General features: G+C 52.3%; 9 protein-coding genes across 9 annotated transcripts; 6 read left to right on the forward strand and 3 right to left on the reverse strand.

Annotated features, from left to right (window-relative positions):
- Positions 1-7: 7 nt before the first annotated feature.
- Positions 8-1,773, reverse strand: GUITHDRAFT_158071 (hypothetical protein; the record flags this gene model as incomplete). The annotated part of the gene is made up of 7 exons (XM_005830104.1): positions 8-65; positions 274-356; positions 534-614; positions 841-996; positions 1,047-1,128; positions 1,311-1,339; positions 1,462-1,773. 7 exons carry the CDS (start codon positions 1,771-1,773, stop codon positions 8-10), a joined length of 801 nt encoding a protein of 266 aa, XP_005830161.1.
- A 1,038-nt stretch (positions 1,774-2,811) lies between these two features.
- Positions 2,812-3,918, forward strand: GUITHDRAFT_140748 (hypothetical protein; the record flags this gene model as incomplete). Its single annotated transcript, XM_005830105.1, has 1 exon — positions 2,812-3,918. The coding sequence occupies one exon, from the start codon at positions 2,812-2,814 to the stop codon at positions 3,916-3,918; it is 1,107 nt and encodes a 368-aa protein (XP_005830162.1).
- A 1,563-nt stretch (positions 3,919-5,481) lies between these two features.
- Positions 5,482-5,775, forward strand: GUITHDRAFT_51357 (hypothetical protein; the record flags this gene model as incomplete). The annotated part of the gene is made up of 1 exon (XM_005830106.1): positions 5,482-5,775. A coding segment is annotated over one exon (294 nt), but the record flags the coding sequence as incomplete, so codon positions are not given.
- Positions 5,776-7,421: 1,646 nt separating this feature from the next.
- Positions 7,422-8,308, reverse strand: GUITHDRAFT_110911 (hypothetical protein; the record flags this gene model as incomplete). The annotated part of the gene is made up of 5 exons (XM_005830107.1): positions 7,422-7,613; positions 7,661-7,853; positions 7,904-7,955; positions 8,012-8,147; positions 8,258-8,308. 5 exons carry the CDS (start codon positions 8,306-8,308, stop codon positions 7,422-7,424), a joined length of 624 nt encoding a protein of 207 aa, XP_005830164.1.
- Positions 8,309-8,870: 562 nt separating this feature from the next.
- On the forward strand, positions 8,871-10,925 carry GUITHDRAFT_163951 (hypothetical protein; the record flags this gene model as incomplete). The annotated part of the gene is made up of 12 exons (XM_005830108.1): positions 8,871-8,919; positions 8,975-9,189; positions 9,255-9,314; positions 9,531-9,581; positions 9,630-9,688; positions 9,735-9,791; positions 9,841-9,888; positions 10,104-10,175; positions 10,374-10,413; positions 10,461-10,514; positions 10,693-10,752; positions 10,803-10,925. The coding sequence occupies exons 1-12, from the start codon at positions 8,898-8,900 to the stop codon at positions 10,923-10,925; spliced, it is 861 nt and encodes a 286-aa protein (XP_005830165.1). The 5' UTR covers positions 8,871-8,897.
- A 2,110-nt stretch (positions 10,926-13,035) lies between these two features.
- Positions 13,036-14,718, forward strand: GUITHDRAFT_110913 (hypothetical protein; the record flags this gene model as incomplete). Its single annotated transcript, XM_005830109.1, has 6 exons — positions 13,036-13,326; positions 13,393-13,529; positions 13,691-13,752; positions 13,797-14,505; positions 14,555-14,633; positions 14,683-14,718. 6 exons carry the CDS (start codon positions 13,036-13,038, stop codon positions 14,716-14,718), a joined length of 1,314 nt encoding a protein of 437 aa, XP_005830166.1.
- A 1,405-nt stretch (positions 14,719-16,123) lies between these two features.
- On the forward strand, positions 16,124-18,304 carry GUITHDRAFT_110914 (hypothetical protein; the record flags this gene model as incomplete). The annotated part of the gene is made up of 8 exons (XM_005830110.1): positions 16,124-16,663; positions 16,891-17,058; positions 17,291-17,416; positions 17,546-17,608; positions 17,658-17,741; positions 17,885-17,989; positions 18,113-18,174; positions 18,274-18,304. The coding sequence occupies 8 exons, from the start codon at positions 16,124-16,126 to the stop codon at positions 18,302-18,304; spliced, it is 1,179 nt and encodes a 392-aa protein (XP_005830167.1).
- Positions 18,305-19,618: 1,314 nt separating this feature from the next.
- Positions 19,619-20,992, reverse strand: GUITHDRAFT_110915 (hypothetical protein; the record flags this gene model as incomplete). The annotated part of the gene is made up of 1 exon (XM_005830111.1): positions 19,619-20,992. One exon carries the CDS (start codon positions 20,990-20,992, stop codon positions 19,619-19,621), a length of 1,374 nt encoding a protein of 457 aa, XP_005830168.1.
- A 2,700-nt stretch (positions 20,993-23,692) lies between these two features.
- GUITHDRAFT_110916 (hypothetical protein) lies at positions 23,693-25,434 on the forward strand (the record flags this gene model as incomplete). Its single annotated transcript, XM_005830112.1, has 9 exons — positions 23,693-23,767; positions 23,815-23,942; positions 24,150-24,249; positions 24,359-24,423; positions 24,660-24,768; positions 24,952-25,086; positions 25,179-25,256; positions 25,299-25,366; positions 25,428-25,434. The coding sequence occupies 9 exons, from the start codon at positions 23,693-23,695 to the stop codon at positions 25,432-25,434; spliced, it is 765 nt and encodes a 254-aa protein (XP_005830169.1).
- Positions 25,435-25,531: the final 97 nt, after the last annotated feature.

The following is a 25,531-nucleotide window of genomic DNA, read 5'->3' on the forward strand; positions in this document are numbered from 1 at the left end:
GTTCTCTTCATCCTCCCCCTCCTCTCTCCCATGCTGCCTGGGGGATCCCCCCCCCTTGCCTCTTGCTATGCTCTCGATTCTTTCTCGCTCGTCCGTCTCTTCTGAACTTCTGCCGCATGACTCAACACTCCAGACTCCTCCTCCTCCTCCTCCTCCTCCACACCTTCAGCATCGTGATGCCCCCCCTCCTCTTCCTTCTCTTCTTCAGCCTTCTCCCCTTCCTCTGCCTGCTCCACCTCTTGGCCAGGAGGGAAAGAGCAGTAGGAGGTCGACTCAATCCTCCTGGTGTTGTATCCTCCGCACTGAGGATTGGGACATTTCAACCCGAGCACGTGAAACGTCGTCGTCCCCTTCGTCTGCACAAATGTTAGTTGTTCCACCGCCCCCCCCCTTCTTCAATGCCCTCTCTACCCCCTCCTCTTTCCCCCTTTTCCCTGCTCTCACCTCTTCCTCCCTGCTCCCTGCTCGCTCCCTGCTCCCTCCCCGCTTCTCTACTCGTCCCGCACGCAACCTTTTTCTCTACTGTGTCTCACCTGACAGTCGTTGCAAAGCACGCCGACGCTCTTGTTTGCAAACTCCTCCGGCATGGGAGTTTGAGCGAGAGCCAAATCCATCTAAGACATGTCAGGGGAAACATCTATGAAATATCTCATTGTGCTCCTCCAATCAGACGGCCTTGCAAATCTCAACTCTATCACGCCATTTCTTGTCTTCATCCATCAACTTGGTCCTCCTCCGAACTCAGTCTTCTCTCTCATTCCCTCCCTACACCCATCCCCTCCTCTTCGCATCATCCAACCAAACACACTGACAACTCTCAGCTTGACGACCATGCCTCACCTGCCTCCAATGAAACGTATGATCGATTAGCGTCTTGCTGCACAGCGGGCAAGTGTGTATGATGGTCTTGCTCGTCAAGAGCTTCTCCAGACATTTCTTGTGCAGAGTGTGGCCACATCGTAGGACGCGCACTTGCGATGTGCTGTGAAACAGATCCTGAAATCTTCAGAGTCAGTCCTCAATGAATCCTCATGGGACTTCACTACCTCCAGACAGACAGGGCAGTTGTGTCTCATCGCTCCTGCTATGCACCGATGATTGTCTCGGAGCTGCATAGCGTAGCAGCATCTGTGAATGATTATGACTCCGATGAATGCAACGGATTGCCGTTTGTTTCCCTCCCCCATCACTTCAGCTAGAAACCCCCTCCCTCCCTGTCTCCCTCCTTCTTCCTCCAGCCCCCCCCCTCCCCTCCACCACCACCTCCTTGTCTCTTGACGGCAGAAAACTTGAGAGAAATAAGATCTCACCCGCAATTCAGGCAATGAAAGAAATTCTCCTTCCCCCAATGCGGCAGATACCGCATTCGTTGCAATGAAACACTCCCTTGTTCAGATCGTCGTCGTAGAACTGTTACGAGACAGGTGTCAAGCACAGCATGTAGAAGAGAAGAAGCTCAACCTTACAGACATCACAGTAATATGCTCCAAAGCAGAGCCCGCACCCCTCACAGAATTGTTTGGTCGTCTGTTCAAGATCACAGCGGCTACAGCGAACGAACTTGACCGAGAAACGATCCAACTGATGGGCCTTCAGAGGGTCTTTGCAACCTGCATCTTTGACTTCATTGTGACAATGTCGACACCAGAACAGCTCGTTGCAGCATGGGGCTCTCAGCCTGCATCCTCTGCTGTAGTGACGGCACCCACGCCGAGCATCTGTCTCGTTCTTGAGTTGCGCGTCCAGTTCAGTGTAGTTTGTGTTGTACGGCATTCCATCCTCATCCACCATCTCGCTCGATGAGCTCTCTCCTCGCACATCGTCGTCATTGCGGCTCATGTCTTCCCCGTCTTGCTGAAAGTCTGTCGATCTGTACCCTGCCGACTGCGAGCGTTCCAGGGCAGAAATCTCTATCGTTGTGAAGTTGGAGTCTTGTGAGTATTGAGAAGAGTTCAAGTCCTCCTCTTCACTTTGAAACTCCCTGGAAACGTTCCCACACTCTCCCATGATCTCTTCCTCCCCCTCTGCCTCTCCTGATCCCTCCCCTCCCCGGATCCGTAATGGTCGGATCTCGGCACCATGAGCTTGCAGGGCGCATGGTCGACCGCATCCTGCATAGCCACGCCGAGGAGCTTCAAGGCCGTTTGACGCTAATGGGGGTCTTAGAGAAGATGGAGAAGAGGAGGGCCGGAAGAGGTCAGCAAGGGGGAGATGGCCGATCAGCAACAAGACGAAGAAACAACAAAAAAATCTCATGCTGTTATGGTTTACAGGGCTCAGGATGAGGCTAGAGCCAGTGTCCTCACATGCGCAAGTGAAGTGTCGTGATAACTGTTGGTAGACAGGTCCCTCAGCATACACTGCAAGCACGTGCACACTGCTTTCGGGATCCTGTTGTATTTCCAGTCTTGCAACCCAGTCCCTCAACAAAGATGAATTACAAAGTGATGATCTGATCAGGAAAGCGAAACTTCGGACGTGTCTGCTCTAGTCTTAATCGTTCATGGATGTTCTCATCCTTGAGGCTCTTCTTTCTGCGTGATCGCTTCATCTCGTACCATTCCCGCTCTTTCTTGCTTCACGCCATTGCCCTGATCACGCCCGCACCCCCTTTCCCTCAATACCCATGACCCCCTTCATCTGGCCCACCCACCCACCCACTACTGACCACATTCGAGAGAACTCTGAAATACGGAGATATTTTCAAATTAACTCAAGGAATTTAAGCTTTAATTTCAAGTTTTCAACTCTTGAAACCTTCAGCCGGCCTGGGCCCGCCCCGGTGGTGGTGGGCAGTGGAGCATATCGAAAATGCAGGCACTGGCGTGTGAAGGAGGAGGAAGCAGGGGTTCTCCTACTGAAGGAGCCGAACAGATCAAGCCTGTCACTAGGTTGAGCTTCAAAGGAAGGCCCGGTGAGGACGGGTATGCCCGCCGTGTTCGCATCATCGAAGCCATGATGGCTTATTCTCCGGCTACAATGTTTGGGATAAAGGGTAAAGGAAAGGCGTATAAGGAAGTCTTAGAAATTCTCAATCGGGATGTGGTGTTTCATGATAGCTTGAAGGAAAATACTCTCCGAGAAAAATGGTGTGAAATCATGAAAGTCGTTGATAGGATTGTAGTAACAGGAGAGGAAAGTTATCTCAAGACCTTGGAAAGCGAAGGAAAGCAGGCGACTAAGTTAGATGACCTTTACATCCTCCTTGCTCAGATGAAGGCGAAATGGGCAGATTCAGGAGGTGCGAGGGATAGTGATGGTGACGAGGACGATATCCGGGTGCCCTACGTGACAGCTGCCTACTACGGCGATGACAAACGAAAGGATGTGAATGGCGAGGAGGCTGCGGAACCGAAGACATCAGAACAGGACAAGGTCCTACAGGGGGAGACGCAGCCAGCTGTCACACGAGAAGACGCTCAGCACCTACGATGGGAGTCGAGCCCATCGAACCAGCGGGATGAAGGAGGGACAGGGGGCAGCGACAAATCTCTCAAGTTGGCTAAGCGGATCAAGGTGTCTCGAAGCGTAGACGGTCTGCTGTTGCGCATAGAAACTCAGAGGCTTCAAGCTGAGGCGGCCAAGACCCAGGCTGAGGCTGAGAAGATCAAAGCTGAGGCGGCCAAGGCCAAGGCAGAAGTAGAGAAGTTTCATGCGCAGACAGCGAGAATCGTTGCTCTCAAAGAGCAAAACGACAGCATAGCTCGCGTGCTGCAGGCTTTTGTCAATAGTGTGAAAGAAGGTGTAACACTTCCTGCCGGAGTGATGGACATGCTCTCCAGCATAAAGCCTGGTGCCGCAGTGCTTCCGATGATAATGAAACCTAGGCTAGAACAGCTCGAGCCGGCGGCGGCATGCCGGCAGTGCCGCAACGGTCACCGGGTGCCGCCCTGCCACGACGCCGCCTATGCAAATTGAAGGCCCCGGCGGCCCGGTCACCGGTGGCCGACTGCCCGGAGCCTGAGAGACTCAGGTCATTCACTGGGGGCCGGGCCGTACACATCCTGAGTGGCACTGCGGCACTGTCACCGTCGATCTCCCGTCGCCAGGCCGCGCGGCGGGCTATTTTGCCCGTGTCGGATCGGACTCACTGACAGTGAGTCAGGCTCCGAGTCCGACTCACCGGGAAGCAGTCCGGGGAGTCCGATCACGGGTGGCCGGCGGGCCGGGCGGCTCAGCGGCTGGGCTACTACCGGCGTGGCACTCAGTGCGCGGGCCGGTGACCCGCGCGGCCGTGGCAGCCTCGGCGGGCGGCGCCGGGCGGCCCGCGGCACATTGAGCCGCCGCCCGGGCCCGCGGCACATTGAACTCTCAGTCACTCAGGCCGGAGGCTGACTGAGCCTACTGTAACGATACATAACGGTCATGTGTGAAATCTTTACTCAAAGTTTTACACCACCCACCCCCTTCTCACAGATACGTAAAACTTCCACCATAGGTTTCATGTCATGGTACCCAAAAATTATCACTATAAAGTAGGGGTACTGTTGAAGTTCTTTTGCCCCCACCACATACAGAAGACCTGTCTCACCCCCAAGTTCGAAATTGTGTACCCCTACCCCCAGTCTTTGAATCAGACCGGTATTTTATTTTCAGATATAGGGTGGGGTACTGTACTTGATTAATGAATATCTCAATTTTTGTGATAAAATGGGGGTACTCAGATACCCTTATTCTACTAGTACCCTTCATTATATTACCCCTACCTACATACCTTGAAAATTACCCCTATCAAACAAAACCCACCCCTTGTCATCTTTCATCTGTTACACAGTGTGGGCAATGGCGATGCGAGCCGCGGTAGCGGCGCTCATGATAGGCAGCGCCGCTGCATGGAGCAGCACCTATCCTTTGCCTGACCATCACAGCAGAAGCTCTGTTGTTAAGACTGAAACAACCTGCATGCGAGCTCGTGCTGTCTCCTCCTCCTCGTCTTCGATCCACGGTTCAGCCTCCATCCCGATGACTTCGTACTCGTTAGGATCGGGAGGAGGGGCACGGGCACACTCGGTTGGTCGCCAAGACCGAAGATCCTTCGCCAAGTGGAAGGCTGAGCTGCAGTTTTATCTCGCTCAAGACCTCAACATCAACTGGAACAAGCCCGCGGCTGCTGGGAATTTCGGAGCCGTGTACTACGGATCTGTCAAGGGGGGGGAAAGCGTGGTGGTGAAGTGTCCGGTGCTGGAAGAATTCAGCTTGAAGCTGTTTGACACAGAGAGAGCGGTGAACATCAAGCTCACAACTTCAGCAGGAAATCTTGAATCAGTTCCATGGGCGAAGATGCTCGGCGAAGTTAATGTACCGGAGTCTATATCGTTCCCGAAGAACCTCGCACGCATTGGGATCGTCTGGCGAAAGGAGGGAGATGGCTCGACCCTGGAAGACTATCTGTCTGGAGGAAAGGATCCGTATCGAGCTCTCGGCATCACGGAGTCTGGAAGGCAAGCGCTCCGGCCTGACCTGTCCAAGAATGTGATGGGGCAGATGCTGATAGCTCTCATCCAGATGCAGGACAAGGGGATCATGCACAGGGACATCAAGCCGAGCAACACGCTCGTTGTGCCGGGAGATCGGGAGCACCCCCTCAAGATCATCGACTTCGGAAGCAGCTGCGACTGGAACGACCCGCTCAAGAAGGGGCTGGGAGACGCTACCTGCGACCCAATGTACGCTCCTCCGGAGAAGACGCTGCAGTTCCTTGGGCCAGGAAAGTTTGACGTGTACTCGGTGGGGATGATGGGCATCAGGGTTCTGTTTCCTTCCCTGACGCGGGGAGGTGTGACGCAAAACTGGCCTGGAGGGTACTTCCAGGAGTTTGCGGAGGAGACCCTTCCTAAGTACTCGTGGAACTTCCGGCAGTGGATCAAGGATACGGCGGAGAGGAAGGAGCTCGGGAAGCTGGCTGAGGAGTGTGCGCAGGCCTCTGAAGATCCGAGTGTTGCGGTAGCTCTCGCTGCTCAGTAACCGGGAGGACAAGGAAGCTGACTCCCTTCCGCAGCCTCTGCTCGACCTCATCTGCAAGCTCATCGAGAAGAACACCTTCTCCCGCCCCACAGCCCAGCAGGCTGTTGCTCAGGTGAAGCTCAGCTGATGCCCAGCTCCCTGCATGCCCTCGTGACTCTGGTGGTGTAGCTCGGACCTGAATGGGCTGCTCGAGCCAACATCGAAATCAAGATCAAGAAGGATGCTGAAGCTGCGCAGAAGAGAGAGGTGCCGGTGCCGCTGTGCTCCTTATCGTTCTGACGAGTAGGATGATGGCAGGATGAGGCGAGACGGCAGGAGGCTGCCAAGCGAGCAGAGGCCGAGAGGCGCGAGCGAGACGCGGCTGAGCTGGAGGAGAACAAGAGGAGGAAGCAAGCGGAGGATGCAGCGCTGCAAGCATCCAAGGCAGAAGAGCAGAGGCTGTTGAATCTTATTGGCAGCAGGGACTCCAAGGTGGGGGGAAGACAGGGCTCGATGGCCTTCGGGCTGGGAGGGGGGAGGGGAAGAGAACTGGGGGACCGGGACATCGCCAATGTGGTACCAGAGACATGGAAGGAGGGGCAGGAGTTCTTCCGCTCCCCTCAGTTCAGCTTCCGGCTCGGGGAGATCGTCGTCTCGTTCCGGTCTGACGGGTCACGAAGGTTCGGGAAGATTGTGCAGGTCAACGGCGACAACACCTACGACGTGCTGGTGGATCGCGCAGGTGGGGAGGGAGCTGGACAGTTCCGCACCGATCGTGCGAAGGACATAGGGAAGATCGCAGCGGGCAGGAGCTTGCAGGATGAGTTGAGGGCGTCTGATAGGACCAAGGAGAGCCTGCAGAGGAGTGACAGGAAAGAGAGGGCGAGCAAGGCCAAGATCGGGGACCCGATCCCTCCCGAGTGGCAGGCGGGGTCGGACTTTGCCTTGTCACCTACGTCCTCCTTCAAGAGCGGGGAGATTGTCGTTGCAGCTCGCACCGACGGCTCCCTCCGCTTCGGAGCTGTAAAGTCTGTGCAAGGGGACGGCCTGTATGAGGTAACGCCCCCCTCCCCTCCCCTCCTTCGCTCCTCTATGATCGTCATCGTTGTCCTCATCCTTCCCTCCCTTCTCTTCTCCTCCATGTCTGGTTTCTTGCACAGCTCCACTCGACTACAGTCTTCCTGCCACGCCGCCTCCCTCGCCCCCCCCCCCCCCCCCCTCCCATCCTCCTCCTCCCTCTCTCCCTACCACACCTCCACGCCAGGTCTTGACCTTGTGCTGTAGGTTCAAGTGGATCAGAGCGGCAGGCGCATCTACTTCGCTGGCTCTCTTGGAAAGGTGCAGACATGATGAAGGGCAGGAGGAGGGGAGGAAACACTGTTAAATTACAAGAAGAAATAGGTCTTTGACAAGCAACTCTGTGACGTTCTTGACTCGTTGACGTCTCTGTGATGAGAGGTTGTAAAAAGCACCGGAGTTCATCCTAATGCGATCTCCATGATGTCAACTTTGTGAGATCGTGGCACGAATGATTGTTGAAGTTGCTCCCCAACCATTCTTGTCAGCGGAAAGACTTTCCATTCCACCTTCAGCTTGGAATCAATCGGCTCTTGTCCAGTCATCTTGAACAACATGTATCTTTCCATGTTGACAATCTCTTCCTGCACGACCTGGCACACCTCTCACTAGAACAAGAGGAGGAGAAGAGGCATCTCACCTTACCGCATCCCAAACAAAGGATGCAAGTCGACTGTGACATGAAAATTCCATACAGGCCCAGGTCAACATATTTGTCTAACTGCAATTCGATTGCTCGATCTTCAGCTGGCACGAGCACCAAGGCCATCATCGACTTATCCTCTATCACATCTCCCCATGAATCAAGAAACCGATCTTGATCCTCCTCGTACCTACCAGCTACGCATCATGCTGATGGTTTTGGTATCACATCAACTCGCACAAGACAGCGACTAACAAGACGTCTTGCTCTTTGACGAGCTCTGGTATTACAGCTGTCAATCAAATCATTCAGCATTCTGAACATCATCATCTCTGCATGTTGACATACATGTAAACCCTCCATTCTCCCAGTTGTCCCCGTCCCATATCACAGTCTTGGCCTGCCGCTCTTGGATGATGTTCTTGCAGCCATCAAATGCTCGCCTTGTCGCTGGCTCATCCCGATTCAGTCCTCGTCCGAATCCCTGAGCGCTCGACTATCAGCAAGGAGGAGGTGGTGGGAGAAGGATGATGGTACCTTCAAGTGAACGACAGGAGCTCGAATCAGCCTCCTCCCTTCCTCTCCTCCTCTTACTATTCGAAAATTCTCTCGTCCTCCTTTCATCAGTTGTGCTTCTCCTTTCATGCAGCCACTAGCCAACCTTTCCCCCTCCTTGCTGTTACTGCTACTAATACTGCTGTTACTGCTACTTCCCCTCCTTGCTGCTGCTGCTGCCGCCGCCGCCGCCGCTGATGCTCCTCCTCCTCCCCCCCTCCCTTACGGGATGAACCTGGTCGTGAACCAGGTCGTGCAGGTCGTGTACTAGTGGTCGTGTACATTTTTGGTCGGGTCAGCTGAGGGACGAGGGCCAGGAGCATGAAATGAACTGCGAAGCGACTATGCAGCCGAGGCGATGGGAGGAGGAGGAGGAGGAGAGGAGCCAGGAAGAGACAGAGGGAGAGAAGAGGGGAGGAGAGGGGAGGAGAGAGGAGAGGAGAGGAGAGGAGAGGAGGAAGGGGAGGGGAGGGGAGGGGAGGAGCGAGAGGGAGGAAGAGGTGAAGACTGAGGCAGGGGGATAGTCGAGGGGTACTGATCAAAGTGTTCAAGAAACAATGAAGTGTAACAAAAGCACGAGTTGCAATGATTGAGATGCGGGGCATAATAGTCGATTGTGGTCTTGTTGGGAACTCATCACTTGTGTGATTGCAGTGCTCCATGCCTCTTGTTCGCTAGGATGTCCGGAGCTGATAACCCTGGTGATTTTTCCTCGCACTTTGTTGGAGATCCGCTGATTGAAATATCCTTGCAAAGTCTCCTTTGTGCTCAAAGTGGGAGATGATATTACCAGCAGCCTGACAGCAGGGATCAATGAAATCATCAAGCTGATCCCTTCCGAGCATCAAGAGATTCCTTCCTCACAGCCGGTACCTGCTGCGCCCAACAACACACCAGGAATTGTACCCGAGGGCGGCGGATCGACAGGAGAAGTGGAGGAAATTTGGGACGAGGAGGAAGCAGAGGACGAGGTGACTTTGTGCGAGCATGAGGGCGGCGAGGCGAGGGAGGGGAGAATGTGAGATGCTCTTTACAGCAGGATGAAGAAGCGGTTGCCAGGTTGCTCCTGCAGCACCAAGATACAGCATGGATCCAGGTCACGAGCCGACGAGACCGAGGAGGAGAGAGGATAAGGGAGAGGGAGGGGAGGGGAGAGGGAGAGGGAGGGGAGAAGAGTAGAGGAGCGGAGAGGAATGAGGAAGGGGAGGAGAGGAGAGGGGAGAGGGAGGAGAGGAGGAGAGGAGGGGACTCTCCGGAGGGGAGGGACTTAAGCTGCTGAGAAAGAGTGTTTGATATGTTTCATTACGTGCAGGTTCGCAAGCAGCTTTTTGACATGGAGGATGATTTCAAGGAATGTGTTTACGTAGAGACATGATTTCAGTCAAGATGCTTGTTGTTGATGTCTTGCTAGGAGAACTACCATCTGTTGTGCAGAAAGTCGTTTGTACAGCGATGGATCAACTCTTGCAAGTGATAAGGAAACATTGGATGATGTTGATATGACGGAAAATGATAGTGGAGATGTCGAGCGGACAGTGACCAGATTGAAGAAACACTTGAAGTGGAGAACAAGGTTATTGAACTTGTTGTTGTTCTCTTGCGTGTCATGATGGTTTGAGAAGTTACAAGATCAACACAATCCTGAGCGAAGATTGGAGCCAATTCGACCAGTGAGTGGAAGATGTTTCTATCTTTTTTTTGCATACTCGGTGGACTTTTTCCTTGTATGTGCACTAGTTTTCTGCAATTTTCCGTTCCATGTTCTTTTTCTTGTTCGATGATGTTGTTGTCATCGGGATGTTTGTTGGGTGAACATGAAGGACTGTGAGGAAATTCTTGATCTTATCTTTCGTCGATAATGACAAGAATTGCTGTCTCTGAGCAGAGAAGAGATGTATGCCAGTGGAATAGACCTCAATGGCATTCCGTCCATGACGTGGAGGTTGTCAAAACACAAGTGAGTGACGATGTGCTGCTGCTGCTAATCCTTCTCCTCCTCCTCCTCCTCCATCTCCTCCTCCTCCTCCTCCTCCTCGTCCTCCTCCTCCTCCTCTTCATATATCGTTCGCACCTTCCTTTCCTCCTCCTGATCGTCATCATCCATTCTTGCTTGTTGTTGTTCCTCTTCGCGTTACTCAAATCAGCTCCCAAACAGGAGGAGTTCGATCTCAGTGGAAGACTACATGCGCTTCTTGGTTCTCGGACGGATCCAAAATGTTGCGATGTGATTTGATGAATGTAGATATGTGCTATGGAGAAGACGTGGGCGACGAATCCTTATGCTGCTCATATGTCGGTGGTGAGATGAAAATGACGATGATTTCTCGACGCTGCGATCCTGTTTTTCATGGTTCTTGCTTTGATTGTCGTTCAGATCTGCGATTGTACCGACATGTCTCTTACAAACTTTGATATTCCTCTCTTTTACAAGGTGCTTCGATTTCGTTTTTTATGTGTTACTGAAAATCTGCTAGTGCATGGAAACTGTTGTTGAGAATTACCCAGACAATCTGGAGCACATCTTTATCTTCCCGGTATCGCTACTTCTTCTACTTTTCTATCTGATTTCTTTCTGATTGTACAGGTGATCTGGGTTGTGGATCAGGTAGATACCGACATTGTTGTTGGTGTAATTGTCATTGTCGGGGGACAGGCTGTCAGTCTGGCAAAGAAGATTGTTGCAGAGGAGACGGCGCGCAAAGTTTGAGTTGTCTGTCATAATTGAGGGCAATGATGGATGTTTGCAGGCAAAGATATGGAGTGAAGCATCTTGTAACTACGACAACATCTTATACTTTGCGATTGCTCTTACGTTACAATGACAGTTGTGAAGCTACAAGAGTACTTTCCAACTGATCAGGTGTAGAGACCAAAGTCTGTTTTGATCACCGAGGTTGTGATACAAGTGATATAATAGATTGAAGAGCGTTTTGGTGGAAGTTTTCGACCGAATACTTCATCATCTCATGTGGTTCTCGTTTGTTTATCTTGAGCTCCTCTGATTTGATTCTTGTCAGAGAAATCACAAAGCGTTGTTGAGACGATTTCCGCAATGCTCGGAGGTTTGTGACGTCTGCCAGATGAAAAGGAGAAAGAGAGAAGTTGGGAGGAGAGGAGAGGAGGGAAAGAGGAGAAGAGAGGGTGAAAGAAGGGGAGGGGAAGAGGAGGAGAGTATGATAGAGGAGGGGAGCAAAATGACAAGTTCATGATTACATATGAAGAGATGTAAGATGTTGATGATAAGGGCATGAAATATGCAGTGATATGAGGGAAAGACCCTGCGTGGTACACACAGAAATAAATTTGTTTCTTGACATCAAGGCTGCCAGGTCTACAAGCTGGAATCAAGACTGCTACAGCTGAGGTCGACTGACTCACATTATTCGTGCGTAACTTCTGAATGGCAGGGATGAGGAGATGATGTGCAAATCTGAGAGAAGAAGGGGAGAGGAAGACGGAAGGAGAGGAGACGAGGAGAATGATGAAAGAGGAAGAAGAGGTCTTGCGATCGATGGGAAAGGAGAGGAGAGTGAAGATCGTCGTCGAAACGGAGAGGTAAGAGATGGTATCAATCTATACAACAAGTCCCTGCTGACATGACATCGTCATCGTCATTGTCATCGTCATCATCTTCTTCCTCCTCCTCATGGCGTCTTCAGCAGCAGCAACAAGAACAAACTCTAATTGAGCATCCCAAGACAGACAGGCAAATGTTGAAAGCAAGGACTTCACTCCCTGCCCAGACATTCACATTTCTCACTCACGTGGTAAAGCTGATCCCACCCTTCTCCTTCACCCCTGCTCTACACTGACCTCCTCCGCTGTCCTCTTCTCTCCTCTCTTCTGCTGTCCTCTGCTGTTCTCCTCTCCCCTCCTCTCCTCTCCCCTCTCTCCTCTCCTCTCCCCTCTCCTCTCTCCTCTCCTCTCTTCCATCCTCTCCTCTCCTCTCCTGACTGGGCATCAGGTGCGTGTAGTCTTCAACAAGATCTTTCAGACTTCATTCCAACTCCTTCAAACTCTCTTATCAAGGAAACCAAGTCAGCCCCATCCGAGTGACTGAAGGACCTGGCCCGAGTCTCTTCTTACCTGCCAGTGATTGAAAGCAGAAAAACTTGACGATCTTGACGATCTTCTCTTGTCATAATAAGATAGTATGACTCAGTGATCGTAGACTCGACTTCTCTCCTGATCGGATTGTCCTCGTACTCAAACTTAACTTTTGAGTAACTTCAAGGCTCCCGGCGCCCGGCAGCGAATCACTCCGATCACGGACGACGGTCGTCACGATAACCGTTGAACTGTCACAGTGTGCCGCAATACCGGGCCGACTCGTGACTTGATTTGATCAGGGGGCCCCGCCAGGCCCGCGCCGGTGGCTGCCACGGACCCGAGTGAGCGCCGCGCGACCTCCGAGGCCGCCGGGCCTCTCAGTCACCCCCCCCCAGCGCTCCCTAAGGGCCCACGGGCCTTTTAATCCCCCCCCCCCCCCCCCCCCCGGGGGCCCGGTGGCCGCACTCTGGCAGCGCCGGGCGGCCCGCCGAGTCCGATCACTGAGTCCGGACTCGGTCCTGCGATACCTTCCCTTTGTCCTACCTTATGACAGAAGACCGAACGCTTGTCATGACGATGCGGTGGCATGGCAATAGAGCAGACGAGCATGAACGACAAGCCTGAGAGAAGAGGAGAGGTAGAGGAGGAGAGGAGAGGTAGAGGAGGAGAGGAGAGGTAGAGGAGGAGAGGAGGAGAGGTAGAGGAGGAGAGGAGGAGAGAGGTAGAGGAGATAGAAAGAGGAGAAGACGGAAAGTCAGCGCGTCATCATGATGGCGAGGAGGAAGCAGACGAAGGACCTCGACTCTTCTTCCTTCCATGATCATCCTGGACATGGCAGGAGGAGCATTCTTGTACACTTGATCCTTGCTATCAGAACCAAACCCAACGTGTTTCTTGCTCTCGCCTTCGTCGTCGCGGCTTCTTTCTTCGGTGTCTACACGCTCAACACTCACGCGTCCACAATTCGTTATGCGGGTGCTCGTCGACATCAACGGAGTGCGCAAGAGATCTTCGGGTATGCCTTGGTAGATCCTGATGATTGCGGGACAGACACTGAGGTGATGTCCTCCTCCTCCTCTGCCCTGCTCTCGATTCTCGCTCGCTGTAATCACGGGATTTTGCAGCGGGTGATCAACGTTTTTCGATGGGCGAAGAAGCATGGAGCCTTCATCCATCCCAACATCACCACTAAGATGTTCCCCATCCCAGGCAAGCCCTTGCTCTCAAGATCCTTGACATTTTCGCTGGATCTTAGTGACAGGTATGGACAGGCGTGAAAGATGTCAAGGTGAGAGGAATCATGGCAACGAGTCCTATCAAGTATGGGAGGATTGTTTTCATGATCCCTGACTCCTTGCTGCTTACCATGAGGTATAGCTGCGACTGAATGTTTGCAAGCTGCACTGACGAGAGCGAAACCAGCAAGATTAAGCACCACCATGTGCTAGGGCAAGTCTACAATGACACTATTCAACTTCACGATGGTACTCCTACTCCTCTGCTCCTTTTATGACATTTCCCCCTGCAGCCATAGGCGCGCTTGCGGTGTTTCTATTGCTTGAGTCTCAAAACAAGAGTTCCTTCTGGAGGCCATACCTTTGCTCCCTCCCGAAGCACGTCCCGCTCCCCATGTTCTACTCCAAGGAGAGGCGACAACAGCTGAAAGAACAGCTCCCGGAGGATCAGAGGGTGAAGTTCGACGCGCTGGTGGAGGCAAGGAGGGATGTGGTGGACTTGCACTACATGCAGCTTCTCCCCGTCCTCTTCCTCAAGTACCCAACGCTCTTCTCCCCTGAGGTCTTCTCCTACGAGAAGTTCGCATGGGCTATCAGCATTATCATGTCGAGGACCTGGGGCAAGACTTACTTCGACTCTGCTCTGGGCCCTAGAGGAAGAAACATCACCGTCCACACTCTCGCGCCAGCTGCCGACATGCCCAACCACGACTCTTCGGGTCTAGAAGCCAACAGGGACCCACGGGGAAGGATGACTTTGAATGCTCAGAAGAATCTCAGTGTAGGCGAACAGTTCTTCATATCCTATGGCAGCAAGTGCGATGCCGAGTTCCTGGCTCACTACGGCTTCGTTCCGTTCAACAACAGCCACAAGAGATGCAAGGGCCGCGTGTACAGCGAGGGAGATCCGAACATGGGGGGCCACGACTCCAACGTCACGGCATGGCGGAAGAAATGGAGGAAATCTCTATCCTTGTATCACGCTCTTGTAAGGAAAGCTCGGTGACCAGTCTGACTCTTTGCTGGCCTACCAACACTGATGACTGTACAGGCGAGAAGGCAAAGATGCTTTGAAGAATCTCCTCGAATCATCAAGGGTCAAGAGTTTGCAGACCGCAGCGCAGAAGATTGTGATGGCAAGGTTACAGTAGGAGGAGTTCAGCTCTTGATGATCGTCAGAGTGACTTCGTGGAGGTGATTGTAGATAATGGATAGGAAGCACATCCAGACCAGAGATCAGAGCATGATGATTTTACTGCTTGCTAAAGAGGGAAAGATTAAGGGTGTTGCTGACCAGCACAGGAGGAGCCTATAGATTAAAATTAAGGGGAAAGGAGAACGATGAATATAGTTTCTGCTTGTCTTTAACTATGTTGGTCTGTCATGATCATACAATGCATGAAAGATTCATCGACGCTTGCTCGCAAGGATGCTAGTGCTCAAAATGATGCTAGAAATAGATCGCAAGGGACCTGTGTTTTTCTTCTTCACGTTCCACAGCTCAGACTGCTCTGCTCTGCTCTGCTCTGCTCTGCTCTGCTCTGCTCTGCTCTGCTCTGCTCTGCTCTGCTCTGCTCTGCTCTGCTCTGCTCTGCTCTGCTCTGCTCTGCTCTGCTCTGCTCTGCTCTGCTCTTGCTCTGCTCTGCTCTGCTCTGCTCTGCTCTGCTCTGCTCTGCTCTGCTCTGCTCTGCTCTGCTCTGCTCTGCTCTGTTCTGTTACTGTTCCATGCCCATCGCGAAACTACCCTGCATTTCGAATTCAAACCAAGTTTGTTGTTTCTCCCGGGAAAGAGTTCTGATAAAATTTGCTTATTAAAAACTGGTACAACTTTAAAAGAAAAACACTATTAAGATGTATTGAAGTATGGTATCAATTTCTCTCGTACAAATAGTTATCAAAATGCAAACATAATTAGCTTCAGTTACAGCTCTAAATTAGTTATTCTAATAATCTTGTATGCTAACGTCATTTTCAAAAACTGATATAGATGCTATATTATAGTTTTAAAATAATTGGATGTGGTTGTGTTGGTTTTACAACTACTATTAAACCTTAGAAAGTTGTTGTGATATTAAAACAGTTGTAAAAGAGTTTGCCTGCCGGTTACAGGCGAGCATGGCGTGTGGGAGCAAACAGAGAAGAATGTTGGCGGGAGGAGGAAGGGAGGGCGGGGAGGAGGGGAAGAGGAGAGGCAGGGAGGAAGTTGGAACGATGAGGACAGATGGATCGATTATGATCTGTAGGAGGATGATGAAGAGACTCAAACATAAGTTGGAAAAGGCCAGTAGTACTATGGAGCACAAGAAAACAATGTTGCAGAGAAAAATGAAAAGGAAACTATTGTTGGCACACGAGATGTTGTTCAATGTGACATGCAAGATGGTGCTTTAAAAATCCAGGATGTTATGACCCCATGTTTCATGCTTCAATGAAAACATGATTCTCCCACATTCGTATCTTTGAGCAAGTTTGAACGTGAATTGAACGAAAAAGATATGAACATAATTGAAGGAGAAAATCTCACAAGACGATTTTCATTCAATGTGACTGACATGTCGTGTGTGTTGTTGTGTTGATTTCCATGGCAAAAGAAGCTACATCTAACGATGCTCCAACGTAGATGTCCGGACAAGAGGGGCTTACATCGAAGGTTTCAAGTCTACATGTTGATGTAGATGAGTCAGAACACATCGAGGTTGAGATCAGGGGAGCAAGGAGCAAGGAAGTCATCCCGAAGAGTCTGGTCTGCCGGCTCCAGAGGAAGAAGACAGTGAAGGATCTCAAAGAGGAGCTGAAGCAGTGTCCTGAGATCACTAGCCATGAGCTCTTGGACAACAACATCAAGTTTGTGTTCGAAGGGAGGAGTATCTCAGACAACGAGACTTTGCTGTCTCTCATGAAGAACGAGCTGGATACAACCATCACTTTCTATGCTGTCTTCTGCGACAAGATGCCTCCCTCTCCCTCCCCCAAGGCTGCATCCTCCTCCTCCGCCCCCTCCTCCGCCCCCTCCTCCGCTCCTTTCTCCCCAGTTGCAGGCAGCAGTGCTCCTCCTCCCACTCCAGGGTCGCCGAAGTGGCTGGAGGAGGTGAAGGCAAAAGTTGAGCTCAACATGAGGAAAGCTTTCTACGACCTACTGGAGAATGCTCTGAACCCTGAGGTAACGAAGGAGGGAGACGGGACAGGAGCAGGAGCAGGAGCAGGAGCAGGAGCAGCAACAGGAGCAGGAGCAGGAGCAGGAGCAGCAACTGGAACAGGAGCACGAGCAGGAGCAGAGTACTAGCAGTATTAGAAGAGAGAAGGGAGAGAAGGAGGAGGAGATTTCTTCATCTCCGTCCCTCCATATTCTCAGGGAGCGTTCTGGGCTGTAGCTGACATGGCGAACAGAAGCCGGACTACGACTGGATCGTTCGCCTGTACGAGGAGATGAGAGACCGGCTATGTGCTCTCACTCCCCGTCGTCAAGACATCAGAGAAGAGATCTATGAGAAGATGGACTCTTCGCTCTTTCAGCAGATGCTTGTCAACAATGCCTTTGAGGTGGTTGACCTCCAGGTGCGATCCAATCAACATCATCCTCCCTCCCTCCCTCCCTCCCTCCCTCCCTCCCTCATTCCTTTTCTCCTGCTCCTCCTGCTTCTCCTGCTCTTACACTCCCTCCTCATTCTCTTGCTCGTGTTAATGATGATGATCATAATGGTGATGTTCATGTCGACTACGGATATGACATCGCTGTCTCATAGCTGTGCTCCTGCTGCGCTTCCTGTCGCTCATTCGCACGTTGCAGAATTTGGTTGGTTTCACGTTTGCAAGGCTGCAGTCCCTCTGCTCGCCAGCTCGAGACGAAGAGATCATGGAAAGGCGGAGGCAGCTAGAGGAGATGATTGCACAGCCTGACTTGTCCTTCGGGAAGGTGAGCAAGGAGGAGAACGAGGAGGGAGGAAGACGAAGACCCGGGGGAAGGAGGGAGGGAGGGAGGAGGAGGAGGAGGAAGAGGAGGAGGAGGAGGAGGGAGTTCTTTGATGTTGACGTGAATTTGCAGTTCGTTGCCTGTTATCTTAAGTTCTTTCACGTGACGGTCGATGACATCGAGAAAGATATCGAGGTCCCGCGTTGCTCCTTGTGACTTGGTTGAGTTGAGTTGCTCTCGCCAGGCCTTCAAGAGTCAAGTACAGTCAGGATCGTTTTCTCCCCAGCAATCTCCAAACCCGAAGCCTTCAACTCCTTCCGCTTCATCGGTGTGTGGTTCAGAGGATGATTGTTGTTGTTGTTGTTGTGGTGGTGGTGGTGGTGGTGGTGGTGTTGATGGTGTTGTTGTTGTTGTTGATGATGATGGTGTTGATGATGGTTTCGTTGATGGTGTAACGGAGGCAACTCGCAGGAAATTCTGTCGCCCAACACAACCAGTGCCATCAAGGACATCAAGATGAAGCTGAGGCAGCTGGGGGTGGCAGAGGAGAAGATCAGCGGATGCGTCGAGAAGAGGGTAGGAGGAGGAGAGGGCAACATCGTGGATGAAGGGGGAAGAGGGAGGGAGGCAACAGAAAGAGGATTGCAAGGAGCAAGGAGGAGAGAGAGGAGAAGGATTTTGTTGCTGATTGCATGGCAGGAACTTCTTGCTCTCCTTGATCAGGCGACTGGACGAGTAGCTGGAGAAGTGACGGGGCTGAGGTGAGGAGGGGAGGGAGAGGAAGGAGATAGGGAGGGAGGCAGGGGAGGATGCGAACGCGGGAGGAGGAGGGAGGCATTCTCTTACATGCTTGTGCCCAGGTCTCAACGTCAATCGACCAACAGGAGGTGAAATCATGTGCCGCTGCCTGAACCTTCTTCTCCTTCCCCGCCCACTTCCCTTTCCTTCTCCTCCTCCTCTTTTCCTTCCGTTTCCCTTCTCCCTCCCCCCCTTCCCTTTCCTTATCCTCCTCCCTTTCCACCAGCCGACTCCCATTTGCCTTCTGCTACTCATGTTTGCTTCAGCCTCAACTTCGAGCCGGAGAACGAAGATCAAGAAGAGCAAGGTGTCGAATTCTCTCTATCTTGCTTCCGCCTCCATCTTCTCTCCTCTCCCTCCCTCCTCCCCTCTGTCTCCCCTTCCTTCCTCCTCCCTCCTCTCCCTCCCTCCTCCCTCTTCCCTCCTCCACTTGCTTCTTGTTTCCTTCCCTTCTACCTCCACTTCTCGTCTGACTTGCTCCAGGATCGAAGGTGGAGGTGACTTTCAAGATTATGCAGCGGGCTGGAGACAACCTCCCTCCTGTCACTTCCATCCCCCTAGACTCGTCTAGTACCGTGTCTGCGGTATCCTCCCTCTCCTCTCTCTCCTTCTCTCTCCTGCCCGCCCTCTTCTCTCCTCTCCTCTCCTCTCCTCTCCTCTCCTCTCCTCTCTTCTCATCTCCTCTCCTCTCCTCTCCTCTCTTCTCCTCTCCTCTCTGCCCTCTCTTCTCTGCTTCTCCTCCTCCTGCCCTCTCTTCTCTTTCTCCCATCTCCTTTCTCCCCTTTGCTCCCTTTCCTTCTCACCCGGCGGCAGATGAAAACTTCACTGGCTAGCAAGATACCGCTTCCTGACATCGCACACGTTCGCCTGGTTCGCTGACTCCTCCTCGTCCTCCTCCTCTTACCGCTGCCTGTAGGTTCACGCTGGTCGGGTCCTTGAGGAAGATGTTCTCTTGTCCTCTCTGATTTCTTCAACGACGGTGAGTGAAATTTTCCTCTCCTCTCCCTCTCCCTCTTCCTCCTCTCCCTCTCCCTCTTCCTCCTCTCCCTCTCCTCCTCCCGCCTCCTTCTTGCCGCCTTTCGCCCTCCCCCCTTCCTACCGCCTTGTCCCCCCTCTGACTCAGTGCAGGAGGGGATCAGCATCCTCGTCGTTCTTCCTCGCAGGACCTCGGACGTCAAGGTGTCTCCCTCCTCCCCGGAGACCTGCAAGCAGCCCTCCCCGTCGTGCGCGGTCGAGGAAGAGACGGTGACCGGTTGACGACAACAAGGAGGAAGGAGTCGCGAGGAGGAGGAGGAGGAGGAGGAGGAGGAGGAGGGGGAGATAATTTAAGGATTACGAGTAGATTTTGTTTTAATTTACATCTGAATAATGCACATATAATACCACGATCTAGATAGACATACATATTCACAGTGACAACTTTGCCCTCACCAGAGAAGAATCCTCTTCTCCGATATGATTGTAACACCTCAACCTGTTCAAACTTTGTCTTCTGAACATGTTCAATTCAAGGTGTTGCTCTTCAATGATCTTCTCTTTCTTTTTCAGCTCATTCTGCATTCTTCTGATCATTGACAACAACTCCTCTTTCTGCTGCATCATAACATCTTCAAGATCAACCTGAGACCAACCTGCTTCTGACATCACGCTCGTGTCGTTTCTCCCATATTCTTCCTCGTGCACATTGACATCATCGACAGTTTCTGTCTTGTCGAACAGTCCAGGAAAGGATTCATAAGATTCCTCAATTTCTTTGTTCACCTCACACTGGAACAAACTGTTGTCGTTGCATTCCAAGTTGGCATCACCCTCAGTATTGCAAGCTACATCTTTGCTCCCACCGATGGGATTCTCTGCTATCGTAGCATCTGCACTCTGAGCATTTTCTGACATCCTCCAGCCGTTGTCGCCGACCTCCTCATCGGATGATCCTTCCTTGTCATTGTTGAGATCGTCTTCCAGCACAACATTCACGTCCCTGTTCGAGTCAAACTCCGAGTCCATCATGTGCGTGAAGAGAAACTCTTCGCAGAGAGCAATCTCAACTTGGCGCGGCCTCTGCTTCATGCTGCTCTTACAAACATCCTCGGCCGCCGAGATCTTCGACGCTTCTCTGTTGAGTTTCCAAGAGAAGAAGAAGAAATTCGTCAAGTCTCGATCTCCTTGCTTCCAAAGAAAGTTGCTCAGTCTCTCCAACCTCCTGCTCTCCTGCCTCTCAACCTTCCATGCGCCCACACAGCTCGACAGCAGATCCCTTCTGCTCCCGCATCGTCGCTCCTCAACGCTCAGCCTGGTGTCTAGCATGCTCGTGGTGTGGGACCTCCACACGTGGAAGGACTTGGCAAGAGCCACTTCACCTGAAGGCCCGGAAGCGAAAAGATCCTCAACTAACCCGTCCTCGCCCTCACCCTGCTCTTCTTCCCCGTTCCCTCCCTCCTCGTCCTCGTCCTCGTCTTCGTCCTCGTGCTCGTGCTCGTCTTGTGTTTGCAGATAGTGAGTGCAGGCTTCTCTGAGATGGTCTTGCAGCTGCGAAAGCTCTTCTTCTTCCCTCAATAGGCTACACAAGAGTTCATCCGCCATGCTCTCCTCAGCATCGGAGAGCATGCTGGTATCGTTCTCCCCCAGGCTGGCCGTCTGACGAGGAGAGAACAAGAGCTGGCGCAAGGGAAGCGAGAGGTCGGAGTGTCTCGTCAGGATTGGGCCTTTTGGGCTTGGAGTTGAAAAGATCTCGCTCAAGTGAGTCTCATGCAATGAAAGCACAGGCATTGTACCCGACGGCATGCTGTGGTATGTGATTACAGAAAGATTGAAGTAGCAGTTGTTTCCTTGAACGTGCTGCTCTTAGCTTACCCTTTCCACTCTGTTTCTCCTCTCCTCGCTACTCCTTCTCTTCTCTTCTCTTCTCTTCTCTTCTCTTCTCTTCTTCTCTTCTCTTCTCTTCTCTCCTCTCCTCTCCTCTCCTCTCCTCTCCTCTCCTCTCCTCTCCTCTCTTCTCCTCTCTTGGCTCTTGCAGATTTTCTTCCCCTTGACCTCGTCACTGGGCGCCCGTATCACATAAAAATAAGTCAATCCTGCAATATGTTTATAATTATATAACTCAAAAAAATTGAAATACAAATTTTAAATCTAATGTTCCACAAAAATGGGCTAAAAGTAATTAAGCGGGGACTGGTCAATCAAAACACGCTCTTTCGCAGATTTCCCCGAGAGTTCCTGTAAGCCCCACCCCCCCAACCACCCAATGCTACCCCTATCTACTTCTGCACATGCTGAGCTCTATTCAGACCGGTGAGAAACGAGGGCAAATGAGGGGTCAGGGGTGCTGTTGATCGGCGCATGGTAGCAGTGTACTGGGGCCGCAGGCCTCTTCATTCTTAGAAACAATTTTAAATCCGAACCTCTTTTACACGAAAATGAATCTTTTCGTGCTTGTTTCTGTCTCTTGCCGTTTGAGCACCCTCTATCCAGAAGATCTCATAGAAGTGTTTCCCAAAACACTTTTAAGAAACTGAAGCTAAAAATGAACTATTAAAACAGTTTTTTTCCAGATCAACCTTCAAGATGCCGTATCTCTCCTACTGGTTTGTCCTTTATAAATGTTTTAATATTAATACTGATGTTTTAATATCGGAGCTCCGGGTACGCCTCGGGTCTGATGTTACAGATCTGAAACGCAGGGATTCATCATCTTAACCGACGATGACGAAGCCGGCAGGACCGGGCCCGGGAATCACTGAGCCGGGCCCGGACACTGGGACTCAACTGAATGTCGCAAGTTTGACAAGCCTGAGGTCAACGGTCGCCCCCGGCTGCGGCGGCAGTGCAGTGCGATCGTCATGGTCATCCCGGTGGTACCGCAGACTGGCAGTGATGAGGCGACATGGCCGACCAAACTGACATGATGGCACCACGGACTCGATCAGTATGCCGCGGAGTCCGTCCGCCGATGTGAGTCCGTCAGTGACGTCACCCGGAGTCAAGTCGTTCAACGAGTACGGTACGGTCGCCGACTGGTTCGACTCGATCCGCCCGCTCAGCCGATGATGCCATGCAATGATTCGAAATCATTCAACTTTGGAAGCCTCGTCAGGCTCCCCGGGCGTCCAATGATGCCAGGGACGGTGACGCCGTCAGTACGGTCAGCGGGGGACTCACTGAGTACTGAACTCGGAACAACTGTCACAAGACCGTGGCTGAGACGGTCAGACTGACTGCCATCACCGTGCAACGAAGTTAGTCGGCAGTGTGGGCCTACTCAGTCGCCGTCAGTGTAGTGGCAGCGGCACGGGCTGACTCAGCAACTGATTGAGAAACGAAGGCGAGTCTACAGTAGTCTGAGTACAGAGTACAGCGATCAGCGCTCGCTGCTCAGGCGCATGCTCGGCAGTAGTAGGGGAGGAGGACTCTCCTGGAAGGAACAATCCGGGCACTGTCACTGCAAGTTAGGGAGAGGACTGCAAGGCGAGGGCGAGAGGGAGAAATTGAAAGAAGATGGACACGGATACGGTTGAAATGGATGGATTAGACTACTTGATTGCATCGAAAGAATTTTGTGCAGATACTTGATATGAACTTTGATGATATACAATCTTTGCTCACTAGTATGAAGGAGCAGGAGCAGGAGCAGGAGCAGGAGCAGGAGCAGGAGCAGGAGCAGGAGCAGGAGCAGGAGCAGGAAGGAGGATATACACTACAAGTAAGGAACTCAACTAGAAGGAGGATGAACAAAGTCCATGGGTGGGTCAAGAAAGAAAACTATTCGCGAACCGTTCTTGGCACGTCTGATCCGACATGTCGAGCAATGATGGGGCTCAACTCTGACATGTTGTGTATGCAGGACCTGTCGTATGCTACCTCAGCGTTGACGAGCTAGAGCTGAGCTGGAGGAGGTCGAGGATGCAGACGCCTCTGACGAGGGAGGTGCAGCAATGGCTGGGGGATCCGCTCGATAGGATAGTGGCCATCCCTTTCCGTTCTCTCCATGGCAGACCGCTGCTCGCCGTCTCTTCGCAGTTGAGGAGAGAGGAGAAGGGAGAGGCGAGGGCGGGAGACGAGGAGACAAGAATCAAGGTTCGGGTGACGGTGAGATCAGAGACGTCGCAAGATGCTGAGGGTCCACGAAGACGACTTCCTTCTCATCCGACTCCTCACGCGACTGTTGGGAGAGGAGGAAGAGAGGAGAGCAAGCAGGTGAATGGAAAGAAAGGAAGAAGCAGTTCAGGGAAGGTGGACAGTCGGACAAGCTCAGTGGTAGAACAGGGGGGTGAGAGGGGAGTTCGAAGTGCGAGCGAGGAGGAGGAGGTGGAGGGAGGGAGGGAGCAAGAACGCGTGAAAGAAGTGAGCCAAGTGTTGAAGAGAGGAGGTGAAGAAAGAGAGACAGCCAAGGCAGGGAAGGACAAGGAGACCGGAGACAAGTTGTACAAGCATCTCAGAGTGAAGGAGACATCATATCTCAAGGACATTGTTACTGATCCGCACCTGATGAGAAGCAAGAATGATGAATTCACAATCATGATGCGGGAAAAGTCTCGCAAGGAAGCGTTGGAGGAGTTGGAGGTAACTCTGCAGACTTTGTCGTCCCCAAGTGAGAATTTTCTTGCAAGTTGAAGAAGATGGAGAAGATGAAGAAGATGAAATACAAGAGCAGTTTGATGGAACAGATGGATGAAATGCGATTGAAGGCTAGATATGAGATGGACCAGAAAGATCAGGAGAAGCAGCAAATCATCAAGTAAGTCAATCTCATTCCACCACCTCTACCATTCACACACCATTACTTGCGTGCCTAGTCCCACTCCATCCTCTCATCCAGTAACTCAACTTTCTCTTTCACTTCTTCCTCTTTCATATTCCACCACCACCTCCTCCTCGTTCCACCCTTCGTTGTCCTCCTTGCTTCATAGTTACGTTATCTCCCTTGCCTCACAACTTGTCGCAGCAAGCTAAGAGATGAAGCGCTCCAACATCATCGCAAACAGATGGAGAGCCTGCAGCGCAAGGAATCTCTTGCAAGAGACATCCGAAGCGCCATCGCCATGGTCCTCTTCTCCCCCCCCCCCCCCTCCTCCTCCTCCTCCTCCTCTCCCCTCCTCCTCTCCCTCCTCCTCTTCCGCTTCTTCCTCCCGTCTCACCCTCATCGCACTGCAGGAGCATCAAGAAATCCAGCGAGAAATGGCGGTGTCGAAGATGAGGGCAAAACAAGATCGTAAGAGGTGGGAGGAGGAGGAGGAGGAGGAGGAGGAAAGATTGACACGGAAGTAGTAGAGGAGGGAAGAGGATGAGGAGTAGAAGAAAAGATGGTCGCTGAAATAGAGACGAGGACGAGAACGAGGACAGGGACAAAGATGAGGACGAGGACGAGGACAGGGACGAGGACGAGGAGGTGGTGCAAAGAGGGAAGGGGAGGCTGAGAGGCATGAGAGGAGGAGAGTGACTTATCAGCGGGAAGGTTCGAAGAGGAGATGAAGCAGGAGGAGCTGCAACTCAGAGCAGCCCAGGAAGCTGCAAAGAGAGAGAGAGACCGCGCGCATGTCGAGAACGCCAAGATCGCCGAGGAGGTTCGTCGAAGGGAGGGGGAGAGGAGAGGAGAGGAGAGGAGAGAACAGGAGGGGAAAAGAGAGCAGGGGCAGGAGCAGGGGCAGGGGCAGGGGCAGGAGCAGGGGCAGGAGCAGGGGCAGGGGCAGGAGCACGAGGAGGGGAAGGAGCTGATTCGTCTTTGGTGTGCTGAAATTTTTTGGCAGAAGTTGACGGCAGCAAGGATGGAGGCGATGGAGGAGGTCAAGATGCAGAGAGAGCTCATGGAGACGTTGAAGAAGAGGGAGGAAATGCGTGAGAAAGAGATGTTAGAGAGACAGAAGAAGATCAAACAGCGAGAGGTCAATTGATTTCTCCTCTCCTCTTCTCTCTCCTCCTCTCCCCTCCCCTCTCGCTTTCCCGTCGTTCTCATGATCACTCTGCTCTGTTCCAGGCCGCAAGCGCAACCTTCTTCCAAGACGCAGCGTCAAGAAGCAGAGAAGCGGAGGTCAGGATCGCGCTACAGAACCAGGTTGGTCCTGCTGCTCTTGTGTCTTGTTGACGGGGATGTCAGGAGAGGATGAAGGAGGAGGCAGACAAGGAGGTGCAAGATAAGAGGGACAAGAAGGAGAGGACGCGGGAGTATTGCCAGGCGAGCCAACCCTCCTCTCTTCCTCTTATCTGCTGCGCTGATGCCTTTCAGGACCTGAGATTACAAATGGAAGAAATCTATAAGAAGCAGGAGGAGGAGAGGGCACGCGAGAGGAGGGAAGCAGCAAAGATCAAAAGGCATGGCACCCTCACCTT

Source organism: Guillardia theta, assembly GCF_000315625.1.
Source record: "Guillardia theta CCMP2712 unplaced genomic scaffold GUITHscaffold_48, whole genome shotgun sequence".
Lineage (NCBI taxonomy): Eukaryota > Cryptophyceae > Pyrenomonadales > Geminigeraceae > Guillardia > Guillardia theta.